The sequence below is a fragment of the Phacochoerus africanus genome, chromosome 2 (genome assembly GCF_016906955.1).
Source record: "Phacochoerus africanus isolate WHEZ1 chromosome 2, ROS_Pafr_v1, whole genome shotgun sequence".
Taxonomy (NCBI): Eukaryota; Metazoa; Chordata; class Mammalia; order Artiodactyla; family Suidae; genus Phacochoerus; species Phacochoerus africanus.
This window is the reverse complement of record NC_062545.1, coordinates 26,096,111-26,112,956: the sequence shown is the minus strand read 5'-3', so window position 1 is coordinate 26,112,956 and position 16,846 is coordinate 26,096,111. Positions and strand designations below refer to the sequence as shown.

The following is a 16,846-nucleotide window of genomic DNA, read 5'->3' as shown; positions in this document are numbered from 1 at the left end:
ACAGAGCTGTCCCACTGTTGCCTCTGAATGTGTGTTTTTGACACTAAGGCCCACTGTCAACTTTTAAAAGGGTGGGAGAGATGTCTCTCACCCCAATCCATATGTATGTAATCTGGCATAAGACGAGCATGGAATAGATTTATTTGTGTGAAAAGCATAGTAGCAACTTATAAATATAAGCATATGGACTAGTAGTTAGAGATATTAGATGAAAAAGGTATAGGTGATTTCAGAAAAGATAGTAGAATCATTCAAAATCATTGTTTACTTCAGGGACACAGGATAGGAATAAGCATTTTTTCTTACACTGCTTTCATTTTATATTTCCTCAAATTTGCCGAATAGCTTAGAGCCTTTCAGTTTTTCCACCAACCACAGAAATTGCTTAAGAAATAACTTTTTCATAAACAGAAAGAATTAACCACAAAAGAGAGTTATACCACCACAAAAAAAAAATAATGGTATTCTGTAGACTTAATGAAACCCAGTGATTTTGCAGGTTCTCAAGTGCTTTCCATCTGCTAATTTAGCCTTTCCAAAGTTTGCATCTCTATTTTTAGAGCAGGATTTCAGCCTAAGATTACCACTTACCTCCTGGAAGCTTTCTTTTCTTTTTTTTTTTTTTTCAATAATGATTCTTAATTTTTCCATTATAGCTGGTTTACAGTGTTCTGTCTATTTTCTACTGTACAGCAAGGTGACCTAATCACACATACATGTATACATTCTTTTTCTCACATTATCCTCCATCATGTTCCATCATAAGTGACTAGATACAATTCCCAGGGCTATACAGCAGGATCTCATTGCTTCTCCATTCCAAAGGCAATACCTTGCATCTATTAACCCCAAATTCCCAATCCATCCCACTCCCCTCCCCCTACTTTGGCAACCACAAGTCTACCTGGAAGCCTTCTTGGTTATAGCTGAATTGCTCATAAAAATATGTCTTTAACTTAAAACTTTTTTTTTCTATTGTCACTTTTGATATAGCTACGAAAACAATTGATAAAACACCTTAAAATAGATCATTTAAAGCTCCTGTAGAAATGTTGGGAAAGAATCCAGACACTCTCTTCTTTCTTACTCTGGGCTGCACTGACTGTTACTCAAGAATAGTGTTTACTCTGAAACCTGTTGATCAGGAAATGGGATGTGTACTTAAGTATGAAAAACGAGGCAGTTTTCCCAAGGTACTGCTGAAATTATCAAAGGATCATTAAGCACTAAAACTATAAATAAGAGGGCAGCTTTGTTGGTGTATCTTTAATTTGCTTAATTAAACCGCAGTAGTGACAATTATTCCAGAATAACATCTTCCATGATGCAGGAGGAATAAGAAATGTCAACCAAATTTAGAATCGAACCGTTATGAAATATCCACCATGTGTTTTCTATTGAATTTCATGTACTATCATTACTAAAGCTCCATTTGGATACATAGGTCTCTTCATTGGTTGAAAGCTGGAGTCTTAGTATTTTTCTTACTATTATGTCCAAACTAGCAGATGTGTCCAGTGTTCCTACAGTATAGGAAAAAGCTGTGGGAGTAAAAATCTACGCTTTCTTGGGGTTAAAGAGGAGGTGGTGCCATAACCAGAAGCCCTATGAAGCTGATTGGAAGATGATGAATGATACTGTTTCTATGGTAAGATTTGGGGCATATTCTCATGCTTGCTTGGCAGCTGCTCTATGGGATTTTTCAAAGTGATTAAGCCTTGTTTGTAGATGTGTATTTGCTGGTTTGATCTTAGTCATCAGAAACTTCTTCCAAGTCTTTGATCCTGTAGCATGTAATCAAGTTCAAACAGAGTCTATCTCAAAGACCTTTTTTTATTTTCTCTAAGATTTTTACTTTCAGAAACCTCCCTCCTTTCCCCCCACCATGCCCACAGCATGTGGAAGTTCCCGGGTCAGGGATTGAACCTAAGCCACAGCAGTGACAATGCCACATCCTTAACCACTAGACCACCAGGGAACTCCCTTTTTTATGCCATCCATTCACCATCCCTCAATTCCAAAACAGTGGTCAATAATGGTAGCTACTGATGGTTAAGTTCCTAGGGCATGTCAATACATAGTATTTTATATACATTCTCTTTTAATCTTTACCACAACCAAGAATATATAAAGAATCTCAAAGAAAGGGAGGTATATTTGCTTGCCTAGTGATTTTAGGCCAAGAAGGCCCCCAGGTGGATGGGAGGGAGGGGTCTCTAAGGTGGAGTCTGATTGCACCCACCTCAACCACATGCTTCCTTTATAAGCAACTCAGCAGGACAGCTGTTCCCACTGCCATCTGGGCTTGTTTTTTTCTACTTATAGAAAAAAATACTTTTTTAGTTACTCAAATCTTGGCTTTCTGTATTTCAAATATGTGCTCGTAACCTCTCTATATATTGCTTCTGGCTACTCTCAGTCTTAGAAAATGTCAATTGAATCTTGCCATATTAACATAGCAACTGACAGAAATTCTTGGGATTCTTATCCACCTTGGACCTTTACCAGGCATTTAGTTAGGGAATGCCTGCATAGTGCTTTTACATGTGAAGCACAAGTACTGATGCATTTTACTTTTTTGTGACCATAGATTTACGTGACCATTAGGCATATGCCACTTTCTTGGGCATCTTTACATATCGATACTCAGGTTTATCTTTTCCAAACATTATGCTACCATCAGAGGATATGGAATTTAGCAGTCAGTAGTCCCACGTGTTACTGCAGGAGCTTAAAAACACTGAGGCTCAAGACCTGCGGCCAAAGATTCTGTTTCAGTGGTTCTAGTTGTCAACTAAAGTATTTTTTAATTGGACTCATCTTGAAATATTCAGGGATACTTTTTTAAAAAATTCTAATGTGTTAGCATTTTTCCTGAGCCATACCTCAAATAAAATAGTTTACAATGAAAGAGCAGATATAATCTAGAAGAAAAGTACACAGATGACCTGGTCCATTTATCTTAGAAGCATCTTATTTATCATGTTTTCTTTAAGAGGTGATGAGGGGAAAGGATAGCCCCACCTAGGGGCAAGAGAACCAGCCAAGTGAGCTAGCCCATGCCTTAAGACCAGCCGAAGTTACTGGAGCTGTGGAAATCCCATTCCAAGGAGCTTCTCCACTTTTCTTTCCAGAAACTCTTTCATTCCTTCCTCGTGGGCCTGTCTCTTTACTCACTCTGGTTTGACTGCTCTTGAGATAGGCTTTGAGCAAACCAGTCCTCTGCAAGAAATTCACCACTTTCCTTTAACCTCTGATGTGCATAGCTCTTGAAGAACTTACTGATAATTAGGCACAGTGAGCAATGCAGAGATCTTTCTGCTTCATTTTGGGTTGTTCATTGGGCAGAGGCTAGAGTTCTGTATACCAAGCAGAAGGCTCTGCCTGAGAAGGTGTGGGAACCAAGGGATTGAGGTGCCTTAAGCCCTTTAATATGCCAGCTGAAGCCAAGAAGAACATGGAAGAGGAAGAGGAAAGTCACAATCAGTTTTCCGTGGATGCCTGGGCACTTTAAGAATTTCCTTGTACGTTGAGATCCAAAAGGAAACCAACAAATTTCCCTACCCAAACATGGTAATTACTTATACAGGTATTTCTTAGGAATAGTAAAACAGTTTCAGTTCACTCTGGATGTATGTGTGGGTGTGCCCGGGTGTTTACATCAGCAGGTGCCTCCTGTCGCATACCCACCTGTTACTGCTGTTCACCTGGGAACAGCTGAGCCACTGAGCTGTCTTTGTGATTTGACATAAAGTTTAGACTTAAAGCGATAATCAGAATTTCCTTTGGTTCTAATGTGATCACTAAGCATTCATCATCTTCCATATATGAGACCTTTCTGCTTTCTTGTAGCTTTCTTACTCTCCGATCCTCTCTATTTTTTTCACCATAAATTGTCATCTCCATAAAATTTTTCCAATTGGAAACCCACTAGCTCTTCTCTTTATATAGGATCATTAGTCCATACCACACACTGTTTTAGCAAAGCTGTGCCACTAACAGCATTCAGATAGGAAAGAGAAGGTAAATGCACAGTTCAACAAAGTGAAGGTTTTACGTACTTTACAAAGTTAAGCAAACTTGCACTGCAGTAGCTTCTTGAAAATTTATTATCACTTGGGACAATATGTATTGAATATCTGCTACATTCCACTATAATTTAATAGTAGTGATTCCACCATGGTTGTAACCAGGTACTGTTATTTATCAGTCTACGGACTTGGTGCTATATAAAACTTGCATTGCTTATGTACTGGCTTGCAGACTTGCGTTATCTTGTTCTTTTTCCTTCTGCTCTTGGGGTTTGTTTTGCTTCATTAACAATGTATGTTTCTGCCCTCAGTTGTGCCTAGCATGCTGTAAAGCTGGATGTCCACAAATGCATGAAATGATCACAATGTTCTCGGGCACCTCCTCACTGCCCTGTGTCTTCGTGCGTTCCCTGGAGATCAGGGGCCTGTGGCTTTTCATAAGGTATTTGCCTTGCCCTTTGAGCCTCCGGCAGAGGTGCCCAACTGAGGCTTTTTAAGAGTTCTTCTGCACCATGAAAGCAAAGGGCATGGGGAGGTGGAATTGATACTGGAAATACGAAAAGAACAAATTGATGAGCCCCTTTCCCAGAAACTCAGCCTGACTTTTGGACCTGGTGTTCTCTGAGGTTCTCTGAGTCTGTGTGCTCATCTCAGCACTGGCCAGGGTAGAGGAAGACAGACATTCACAATGGGAGAAATCACTGGCCTTAAGTTACAGTGGTCGGGCTTATCGTGGAAATCCTAGTTCTGCAAACCTTACTGATGTAGCAATTTATTATTAGTATAGCAAGTATAAGAAATTTTTCTTTAGAAAACATCAGGATAGCTGATAATTTCTTTCTGGCTACCTAAAGAGAGCGATATTATCAGATGCATGGTTTTTTTGTTTGTTTGTTTTGGTTTGGTTTGGTTTTTTGTTTTTTTTTGTTTTTTTGTTTTTTTGTTTTTTTCGGTCCATACGTGCTGCATATGGAAGTTCCTAGGCTAGGGATTGAATTGGAGCTATAGCTGCCAGCCTGCAGCACAGCCACAGTAATGCCAGAGCCAAGCTGCATCTGTGACCTGCACCACAGCTTGCGGCAGCACCAGATCCTCAACCCAATGAGCGAGGCCAGAGATTGAACCTGCATCCTCACGGATACTCTTTGGGTTCTTTACCCGCTGACCCACAACGGGAATTCCTAAGCAGTTTTTTGTTTGTTTTGTTTTGTTTTGTTTTTTTGTTTTTTTTGTTTGTTTGTATGTCTTTTTGCTATTTCTTTGGGCCACTCCCTCAGCATATGGAGGTTCCCAGGCTAGGGGTCTAATCGGAGCTATAGCCACCGGCCTACGCCAGAGCCACAGCAACGCAGGATCCGAGCCGTGTCTGCAACCTACACCACAGCTCACAGCAACGCCGGATCGTTAACCCACTGAGCAAGGGCAGGGACCGAACCTGCAACCTCATGGTTCCTAGTCGGATTCGTTAACCACTGCACCACGACGGGAACTCCCTAAGCAGTTTTTTAAAGGAGGCCAAACTCACCTGCCTTTTCCCTTCATAAAATATCTCTTTTAATCAGTCATTTGCAGTTTTATACTTTTAGTATAAAACTCAACATTAAAAATGGTGGTGACTTGGGATGGAAATGCTATAAAATTGGGTTGTGATGATTGTTGTACAACTATAAATGTAGAACAATTCATTGAGTAATTTAAAAAAATGGTGGTGACATTAGAATTCCAAGAAATGCATTGGTATTTGCAGAGTTCATCTGTTTACAGCACTGTTTGTATTGCTTCAAATCCAGTTCTTCATGTGTGCTTTCTTTCTTGGATCTAAAGTGACTGGTAGAATTTTTAAGGGAGCCTGTATACGGCTCTCAATACATGTTACTGTTAAGTGTGTAATTCAGCTCTCAAAATAGCTACTCTTTCATTTTTAATGCTTCTAAGGCTTAAAATTCCCCCTTAAATTTATAATGTCAGAGCTTAGCAGTCTTAAAGATCAGCCAGTTATAAAGATTCCTTGGGAGAGTATGAGATTTAAGGCAAACCATTAGATCTTAAGGTATAAGTAATACAAGTGGTCCTAATTAACACTGGAGAATTTGGTTGCATCGAAGTGGAACATCAAACTCAGATTATTTTCACAGTTTTTTGTTTGTTTTTGTCTTTTTGCTATTTCTTGGGCTGCTCCCACGGCATATGGAGGTTCCCAGGCTGGGAGTCTAATTGGAGCTGTAGCCACCGGCCTACGCCAGAGCCACAGCAATGAGGGATCCAAGCCGCGTCTGCAACCTACACCGCAGCTCACTGCAACACCGGATCGTTAACCCACTGAGCAAGGACAGGGACTGAATCCGCAACCTCATGGTTCCTAGTGGGATTCGTTAACCACTGCGCCAGGACGGAACTCCCTTTTTTTTTTTTTTTTTTTCCCACAGCTTTTAAACTGTTTCATTGTATGCAAAATTAAAAGCCTTGCAGGGTTAAAACACCCTTTTTCCTAAGTATGTATAAAGTGTACTGTTAAGGACATTATATTCCATGATTGTTTGAGAAGATGAATTTAAAACTGACATGCCCTAAATGGTAGTTTGAAAAATAAATATTTTGGAACTTACTCCTATTTTTTTTTTGCTCCTTTTTTTAAATAATGAATTAATCTAAGCCAACTTCCAAATATACTTATGAGTTTTCAATGCTCATTTGAAATATTAAGCCTTCAATAGGAGATAAATTAGACCATTAGAAACTATTTAACCTGTTAATGTCACCGAAAAGGTTATCGTAATGAGGCCTGGCAGAAAGGTCTAGCTTAAGCAGTAGCAGCAACAAAGGTTAACATTGAGATTCTCTCCCGTCTTAGTTATCAGTGATCAAATTAAATGTGTTCATTTAGGTGAGAATCTTGTATTTTCATTGTAGATAGTCTTGGAGTTATTCTTAGAAAAGTAGTTTAGGTACATTAATCCCTTTTTTTTCTTTTTGTGGGACTAAATAAGCCTGGAAAATGGAAAGGATAGCATACCTTGTGGAGAGGAAAAAGTGGGCAGATTTAAAGCACGTGTTTATTCTTAGGCTCATCCCTTTAGCTTCCAAAGAATTAGAAGTAATAAAATCTGAAAAGTCATGGCATGTGACATCATCATCATATGAGGGATTTCTTTTTTCCCTCAGACTGGGGTTTTCCGTGCTCAACTAGACAGACTCGCAAGATCCAAATAGGCCACGTCTGGCATTATGTCCACTTAGCAGGGTGTAGGAGAGGGAACAGAGCATTTATCTTTCACAGGAGTCCTTGCTGCACTCCAGAGGCTAGTCTCTAGCTCTTAAATAGCAGCTTAGGAGCAAAAAGATGAGTGCCACCTCTATGGGTCCAGAGTCACCTTGGGGATCCCCAAGTTTCAACTGTGTAGGAACCAATATTCTCCAACAATCCCATGAGCTGAGCTGGCAGTTCCCTCAGAGGATGTGATCAATGACAAGTGTCAGTCACTCAAGGAAACTTCTTGCCAGGTTTGTATAGTTTGATCACAGTTTTCTGAATTCTAATTCTGAATGCAGCTTAGTAATTGGGAGATATTTTTATCCTAAACTAGGCTGCCTGGTAACATAGCTGACGTGTCCCACGGTTTTATCATGTTTCCAGAAGAATACAGCTAGAGAGTTAATCCAAGGTCAAACTTGTTTATAGAATAGGAGAAAGGGTTTTAATAATCCTTTCTTCATACTTCATTACTCAGGAGGTGATAAATTCCATTCCTGTTTTGCATGGAGAGAACTTTTCCTCATTTCTTACCAGCCACTTGAGTTTGTTCTAGATAGAATTATTTGTCATATCTAAAAATCATTTGTTTTCTTCTGTGATTCTCAGAATAATAAGCTTGTAAGAGTGAGAATCTTAAGGGAAATACTACTTTTCCTATATGATTAAAAGCAAATACATAGTAGGGATTTTAAAATATTTAATAGGACTCATGGATAACTAGTCCTAAATCAGGCTGACTTTCTGTTGGAAACGATTTAACATCCTCTCTGATTAATTCTAAAGCGTGTTGGTAATGAACTGATATCTACAGAGCGTGTATGTTGCTATCTTATTTCTTTACCAGGTGTGCATTGAAACATACATATGTAGCTGTCACCAGCGTAGTATAAACACTGCTGTGCGGGCAACTCTCAGTCAGATGCTGAGTGACTTGACTTTGCAGTTACGACAAAGGCAGGAGAATACGGTGAGCCTCCCAGTACCCATACATTCACCCTGGTCTTGCCAGTGACTACCTGTGACTGTATGCGGAGTGTCTCTCATCCTGTGTGCTCTCCCCTCCCTGGCCAGGGCTGCTTCCTACCAAAACATTAGGAAGGGCTGGCTTGGTTTAGAAGAGTGTTTACTTATATAAATTATGCTCTTTAAATCTATTTCTGCCTGTTGCACTCCCAGTCTTGGAGAGTTATTTTTCCTTATGGTTTCTGTCATTTTTCTTTTTTGTCTTTTTAGAGCTGCACTCGCAGCATATAGGAGGTTCCCAGGCTAGGGGTCTAATCGGAGCTGTATCCACCAGCCTACACCAGAGCCACAGCAATGCCAGATCCGAACTGCATCTTCGACCTACACCACAGCTCGTGGCAACGCCAGATCCTTAACCCACTAAGCGAGGCCAGGAATCAAACCCACAACCTCATGGTTCTTAGTCGGATTCATTTCTGCTGCGCCATGATGGGAACTCCGGTTTCTGTCATTTTTCAATAATTATTTTAAAATTCACTTTTCTTTTAAAAGCACTTTTTTTGAAAACTTTTCAGACTGAAATATTTTCTATAAAAATATTACTGTATTAATAATTTGAAATTAAGAAAAATTTCTAGCAGTCAATTACACACTTTGAGGTTTGATGTATGTGTTTCTTTCTGTGAAGTGAAAGGCTGTGGCAGGAGGTCCCCTTCACCTGCTCATGCTGTCAGGGGAAAGCTGAATTTGTCTCCTCTCTGTCATCAAAGCCCACTTGGCGCTTTTGGCTCGAAACTGGAATCGATTGTTTAAAATGAGCGTTCCTGGGGAAAATGTAAATGTAATCATCTTCCTGTATATAATACCTTTTGGGACTGTGAATGAGGAGATGATTCCTTTCAAAAATGTTATTTTATTTTATTTTTGCTTTTTAGGGCCACATTTGCAGCATATGGAGGTTCCCAGGCTAGGGGTCAAATCAAACCTACAGCTGCTAGCCACAGCCACAGCAACTTGGAATCCTACCTAGCTGCATCTGCGACCTATACCACAGCTCACAGCAACGCCGGATCCTTAACCCACTGAGCAAGGCCAGGGATTGAACCCGCATCCTCATGGATAATGGTCTTGTTACCACTGAGCCACAATGGGAACTTCCCCCCCAAAAAATGTTTTTTTAAATCTGCCTCTCTAATAATCCATTTTAAAATTCTTTTAAAATATGTGGGTGTTCTGAAATGGACACTGTATTAGTTTTTATTTTTTTTTAGAATAGGAAGTCTCAATTGCAATCCAAATATCTCAGAAATTAATTTTTACAGAAATTGAGTTCATGTTTAACATTTCTTTTTTTTGAACTTCAATTATTTCCAATTTTTAACTTCAGCTATTTTCTAATTTTTAGAAAATCCCACAGTTGAGTGGAACCTTAGAGATTATCTAGTCAGGCTCTTTTATTCCTCATAAAAACAGATGGGGAAGATGAAGCCCAAAGAGGTAAAGTGGAAATCTAAAATTAATGAGTTTATCAATGAAAGAGTCAGAACGAAACCTCTAGTCTCCTTACTGACTCCCAGTCCAGGTTATTAATATGTCGACTGTGTTGATAAAAACAGCACTAATGTGAAGAAACAAATAATTGATTTTCTTTTGGGTTTTTCGTATGTCTACAGCCCAGTTCTATTTTTAAAAATGCTTTAACTTGAGATATTTTCATTTCATTAGCTTTTTATTGAAAATGATTCCATTTTTACTAGGCTCTTGAATATGGTGGACTGGTAACATTAGTTTAAAAGAAAATCAGATCTTTAAAAAAGAGACCACTAGTAGGGGAAAAAATGTTTTTAATGGAAATAAACCTAAGAGGTTGAAAATCCTTATGTTAAAATATGCAATCATAATTCAGCCTTGCAGAATGGCATCATGATGGGAAATACGATATTGGCAATAAAGTTCTGAGATGAAGCATTTGCGGAAATTTTGTAGTTTCAAAATGATTGCAGTTATATTATTTAATACATTTTAAAATTTTTAAATAGGAGAGTTCTAGATTTTAAGTAATGTGACTCAGCTTTTTAGTTCCTCTTGCCCTTCTGTAAGAATGGTAACGGTATTATTTGTCGAGGTCTGACTAAAGCTGGAGGGTTATCTGCCTCTGACCTGTGCACTGTATGGCTGATCAGCCTTCTGGTCCTGCTCATCACTGACCATCTGGACTCACCCCAACCGGAGGCAAGATCCCAAATTAGATGGAAAATTAGTGTTTCCTGTTAATTTCCTTTCTCTTACTCATGAGGTCCCAGGAGATGTTTTTGTGGCCCAGAAAAACAGGATTCTCAGGATGCTAACATTTGCAGCAGGGGTGATGTCTGCTAAAGGGAGACATACGTTTTGCCACCTAAGAATAGTTATTTTTTAAAGGTATTAAAGAAGAAGGGTCCCTAGGAATGGTGAGGCTCTCTCTAAAGAGGCTGGCTATCTGTCCTCCCATGAGACACATAGCATTATCTGGGGAAGGTGTGGATAGTGCTTAGCATCACTGGAAAGACATCCTGAAGCATCTCAGATTTAGAAAGTCGTAAAAACAATGGAAAGAAAATAAATCTAGAATGCCAAAAGCATTAGCATGAAATGTTATGTTCAACCTGATGTCTAGCCCCACCCCCACCCCCAACTCCCAGGATAGATTGTGCAGTTTGATTTTGTAGCCTCAAAAATCCTGAGTTATTACCAAACTTTATTATTGAATTGTTTAAACAGACAAAAGTCATTGTCAGATTGCTGTTACTATTTTTAAAAAGAAAAAAATGCCACGTGTAAATACTCGGGGAGTAGGTAGTAGTAGTTCTTCTGTCCTTAAAAATGATTCAGATGTATTTCCTCCAGAAAATACTGTTCTGTACTTAATATTTAGCCATGTGCTGAGCTCCAGGCACTGACAGAGCAGTTCTCAAAAATGCCATGGAAGCTGCTGAGCTTGCAAATTTATGAACAGAGACTAGTAGAAATATGTGCCTATAACAAGTTTTTTTAAATTATCACCAACACGTGATTTATATGTCTGGTAGTTAATTGACGTGAAAATGCCCTTTTCTTATCTCCCAGTGTTCAGAGGCCACCTTCCTTCTCAGCTCAGTAGTCACTGAATTCTCCCTGCAGCGGGGAGTAAGCCTTCCTACTAGTAAATGTCTTTCCCTTCCTGTTCTCCTTTCCCTCAAGGTTCTGTCTCTACCCTCATAGCCTAGAGAGGCTAGTCTGGCCAGATAGTCGGAAGTTAATATGCTTCTGACCAGCAAACACCTTGGACCCGTATGTCCAGGAACCTGATCCTTCTCAAAAACGTGCAGTCTGTGGACCTTGGAACAAATTGTTCTTGGTGCACAGAGAACACCTGTTTGGGCAGGTATTGCCCCAGGAAGGAAGGATCAAGTGCACCGTGGGGCTTAAATTTCTAGGGGGTGGTGGACTCTTGAATGGATTATTTTTGGAACCGATAAACACACTTCCAGACCTCATAGCCTTTTCTTGAGTACCATGAGTAATGAACTGCTGTCAAGAGCCAGAGGGTGTGCCTGGTAAGTTAGCAGAGCCCAGAGCTCTCAGATGATATTTGTTTCCTAGAACTTGCCATTGTTTAAGAGTCAGGGTATTTCTTGCCTGAATCTCCTAACGGTCCTGCGTGTGTCTCCCTTACCAGATAATTGAAAACCCGGACATCCCACAGGAATTCAGGAGTCAAGGTACTGGATTTGATTTTTGCATGTTCAGCTTAACAAGCAGGTGGAAGTACACCTGCTGTGTGTTTGGTGCTCGGATGTAAAGCTGAGTCAAAGCTCTCGGGTTGGTTCACTGTTCTCCTTGGAAGTTCTGCTTAGCTCTAGTCAGCTGTTGTTTTCGTCTGTTCCTACACTATGCCATCCATACCTATCCCTGTTCCAACTCTGCCAGGGAAATTAACTCTTCACACCTGCCTGTTGGGCTGGGTTTTGTAGTTACTCTGCTCTTCAGGAAGTCAGGTTTATTAATTGTTCAAGTGAGAGCTGGAATAGAGAACTGCAGAAAGCTGCTTGGTATAAAGTGCAATGGCACCTGAAGTATGTTTGTGAAATACCGATTTTTTGATATGAAAAATGAGTCATTGCACAGGGGATCCTGTGGAAGGACAGACAGCCCAGTTTAAGTAGCGGATGAAATCGAGGTAAGGATTTTGTTCTGACCCAAAGGAAAGGAAAAAATAGAGATCCACGTATAATGGACAAATATTTTGATTTCTTAAAAATGTCCGATGGTATTGTTTTCTGAAAGAGATATGAAAAAATCAAATCATCTGATGAAAAATTGCAATACAAGTTTTATTTCAGATTTTATTCAGTCACTTTATTTATTTATTGTCTTTTGTCTTTTGTCTTTTTAGGGCCACACCCGAGGGATATGGAGGTTCCCAGGCTACAGGGTCTGATAGGAGCTGTTGCTGCTGGCCTACACCACAGCTACAGCAATGCCGGATCCTTAACGCACTGAGCAAGGCCAGGGATCGAACCCACAACCTCATGGTTCCTAGTCGGATTCATTTCCACTGCGCCATGACGGGAACTCCCCAGTCACTTTTTTAAATGTTAAAGAAAATCTGCTTTTCTTTCATATTTTTGCCAGTTAATCCATGGGGAGAAGGGGGTGGGTAGAGAGAAATGAAAGAGAAGGAATGAAAGGGAGAGGAAGAGGTAGCTGAACAGACAGAATTAGAAAAAAAAAGTTAATGAAAGAAATGAGGAAGAGTGATGCTTTAAGTCATTTTCTAAAGCCTGGCTCGAGCAGTGTTTTAATCACATCTTGCTGTGTTCTTGGGCTGCAAGTACTGAAGCATCTTTTCACCTTTTGAAGCTCTCAATGGTATGTTCCAAGATTTTCCACCTGTTTTTTCCTCTTTTGGCTGTTACAAGTCCCATAATATCTTCATTTTAATACAGGATGTTTTTATAAACTAAAAAGGAGGTCAAAATCCTCTTGATTAAGGATGCGTCTTTAAAAACTATATCAGTAAAAAATTGATGGGCTCATTTGAAATTAACCCAAACTTTGAGTTTCAGAACTACTTATGGGTTTTATTTAAACTGTCTTTTATCATTTTACTTGATCATTTCTCAATTTTTTTCTTGCATTTAAAATCTTAAATTCTGAGAATCAGCTATTTCTTGCTCTCCTGTCCTCTTCCAATTTGATTTTTATTTTCCTTCTTACACTCTTGCCATTTTTGCTCCATTTTCTTTGACCTGGTGGTCATTCACTCATTCATTATACATTCATCAAATACATGGCCACATTTTCATGGATCTTCATAGGTTTTTATTTTTAAAAAAGCAAGTGCTTCCACTCATGACTTCACTTGGCCCAACAGATCTGGAACTTTGTTATTATCTACCCCATCTTGCTGAAGGGAAAACAAGCTTACCCACCCACGCTCATGCAGTCAGCAGGCTGTGGACCACTACTTCCCCAGATTCCACATTTCAGCCTTTTTCCAGTATACTTCAGTGCTTCTGTGGGAGCTTTGTTGTTAGATTCCAGACATGAACATGCCTGGAGGGAAAATTTTTTTTTTTCTGATGTTGGTTATTGCTCCTTTATCAACAAAGATGATGTACCCTTAGGATGCTGGACAAATAGCTAAAACAGGTGAAGATGGTGACTAAGTTATTTTGCACCCTTTTCCTAGTTTCTTAGTTTGAAAAGCCCATCTTGCTTCCATGTTGCTGTGTTCTGTCTCTCTGGGATACAACTCAAGTCTGCTCAGAAGACCCAGAAATTCAAGAGGTCAGAATAGGGGAGATATGAATCGTCTACTGGCGTAAATATGGAGAAAATTGTTATCAACTGTATAGTTTCTTAAACTAACCAAGTCTTTTTTGGTTAAGTGGGAATGGATTTTATTTATAATAAATAGTCTATTATTTCCTTCCTGGACTATCTTTTGAGTGTTTTATTTTGGAAAGGGGTGATTACATTCAGTTCACTTCTGTGATCCTTTTGGTGGCCTACGGAAGCCTCAGCCTCTGAAAATCATCTTTGTAGTCCTGGAAGTATCAAAAGCAGAAGGTGGGAAGGACTGTCGAGGAAACCGTGGTGCCCCCCCCCACCAGTGTCTAATACCTGTAACCTCCTCTGTTTGCAGGGTCAACAGTTGAGTCCCTCTGTGATGACCTTGTCTCTGTGCTCACTGTTCTGTGTGAGAAGCTCCAAGCATCTATCAAGTAAGTGCCCTCAACATCGGTGCTCTTATTCGCTAATGGCCTATTTCTGAAGTAACTTGTCCGCAGCATCACTTAAAGTTGCAGCGTACAGGGAGGATGGTTCCCCCCCACACCCCCATTGGTACTCACCTGCCATTCCTGAGAAATACATTCAGTGATTTTGGACTATGTTACCAAATATGATTACGGAAGGATCTAATTTTCTGATGAGAAAACAGGAAAATAGTACTTTGCGAAGAAGAGTTAATCCCTTGAGCATGGAGATGAATAGAAAGAATGTTAGCCAAGTTGATGTGAGGGCTGGTCCTCACCTGGCATGTCCCAGGTGTGGGACTCCCAATGAGTCTTCTCACTGAACAGTCGCACCTTCCTGTTCTGTCAGCTGGCGACCTTGGACTGTGTTGTCTTTCTCTGTTTCATCTCATCTCCTGAGCCTGTGAGCTCACACACCTATCTTTAAAAAGAATGTGTTGCTCTGACTTTTCCATACTTGTCGTTTATTTGCATGTCAGTTTAATCAGTAGTAGTAGTTCATCTGTCATGTCCACAGCTCAGCTCTTGGTGCAGTAAGTTGATGACATATATCTATAGTAAAGCCAAAGCATAAGAAAGCCAGGTTTTCTAAGATGAAATAAAAAGTCTCGACCAGCTGCATATAGTTAACTGCAAAATTCTACAACACAGCAGGATTCTGAAGTGCCCTTTGAGTTGGGAAAGACATAAACTACTGTTTACTGTAAGTACAACTTCTGATTATCCAGAAAAATTCTGCTTGTGGCATTTTATGTACATTTATGAGATGGGCACAGCATTCCAGTTTGCAGACGTGAATGAGCTTTCACACTTTTCTAGAAACATTCTAGAAGTTTGCTTTTGTCATTATTTTTTTTTTTTTCATAAATTCAGGATTTTTTAAGCTAGGCTTAGAATTACTTTTAAGTTGTTGCCAAATAGTCTCTATATTGATTTATCTATCATTCCTCTGTGTTACCTGCATATTTTGACCAAACTAAGCTCAATTTATCTCAGGCACTTTAAATATTTTAGAGACCAATTTAAAATATCAATGGTAGAAACAAAAAAGAAATACGTTTAACTTCGTCCACACCCTACCATCAAGTTTCTTGTACCCTAGAACCTTCATCGGGCTGCAGGTCTGGGCATTATGGTGCGGTGGGGCAGGGCAGGGGGAGTGGAGTGTTCGTGGAACGTGCCTGGCCACTCCTGTGCCCTGCTCAGGTCCCCTTCTTCCTGACCGTGGACTGATGGAGCAGGTAGGGCTGGGACTCAGATTATCCTAACCCGAGGGCTCTAACACTACCTGTGGTGACTCCCATCTACAGGGACCCCATGCTTCCTGATTTCTTGGTACAGTCCCAGGTTATGCCTGTTGTGTATGATTATAATCACCCTCCTTCACTCTCAACAGTGTCCAGGCTGGAATAGGTTATATATTCACTCGGTCCATCCATGACCAGGGTTTCTATCTCTTCTAGGCTAACTCCTCCCACCCGCGCCCAGGTCCTCTCCATCATGGCGGAGCCAGCTGTTAGATCAGAGCTGGAATATGTTGCTCATCTGCTTGTTTTCCCCTAAGATACAATCATAGTTTAAAAACCATTGGCTCAACTGCATTATCTTTGTTAGGTTACTTGAGTTAAAAATCCCTGTTCTGCCCCTTAGTAGCTTATGACTTTGGGCAAAGATCTCAACCACCCTAGGCTTATGTATCCTTTAGTTAATTATTATTATCATGTTATATGATTTCATATTAATAATGTATGTTATAATAATCATAATAATTAGGCATATCATCATATTTAATAGTAATATGATTTAATATTAATATGCTTAATCAGTATAATATTAATATGTTATTACTTTGCATTATAATTGTTATAACAGTAATATATAATATTAGTAACATAAGATATGTTAGGCTTTTTGCAAGAATCGAATTAGAAAATTTACCTAAAAGGCTCTCAGTGTCCAGCCACTGAGGTCACCAGGAACATCTGAGGTTAGCAGAACTAGGTTTATTAACTTGGTCCAGCAAGGGACCAAAGGGCATTTAGTGAAAGTTGGATATTAAGAGGAATTGTTATGATGTTTGAACCTGAGTTGGGTAATTTGGGGGACAGGTTAAAGGCATTTGGGGTTCTGTTCAAAAATTGGGTACTGTTAGAAAGAGGGGGCGAAATTATAGCACTGAGCATCTTAGTTTTTATCTAGCCAACGAGAGGACCAGAGGGGAGTCAGAGTTGTCACTGGAGAAGCAGCAGGAGTCACTTAGAGGGGAGAATAATATTTGGTCATTTTTAAAATTATACAGAATTGTTTTAAAGTCTCTG

General features: G+C 39.7%; 1 protein-coding gene across 1 annotated transcript in view; it reads left to right on the top strand.

The window, feature by feature from the left end:
* ARFGEF3 (ARFGEF family member 3) overlaps positions 1-16,846 on the top strand; it is a 179,919-nt gene that overhangs the window by 75,150 nt on the left and 87,923 nt on the right. Inside the window, exons 6-8 of the mRNA XM_047770102.1 lie at positions 8,129-8,251; positions 11,945-11,987; positions 14,417-14,495. Of these exons, the coding sequence (XP_047626058.1) occupies positions 8,129-8,251; positions 11,945-11,987; positions 14,417-14,495 (245 nt within the window). The remainder of the gene's footprint in view (positions 1-8,128; positions 8,252-11,944; positions 11,988-14,416; positions 14,496-16,846) is intronic.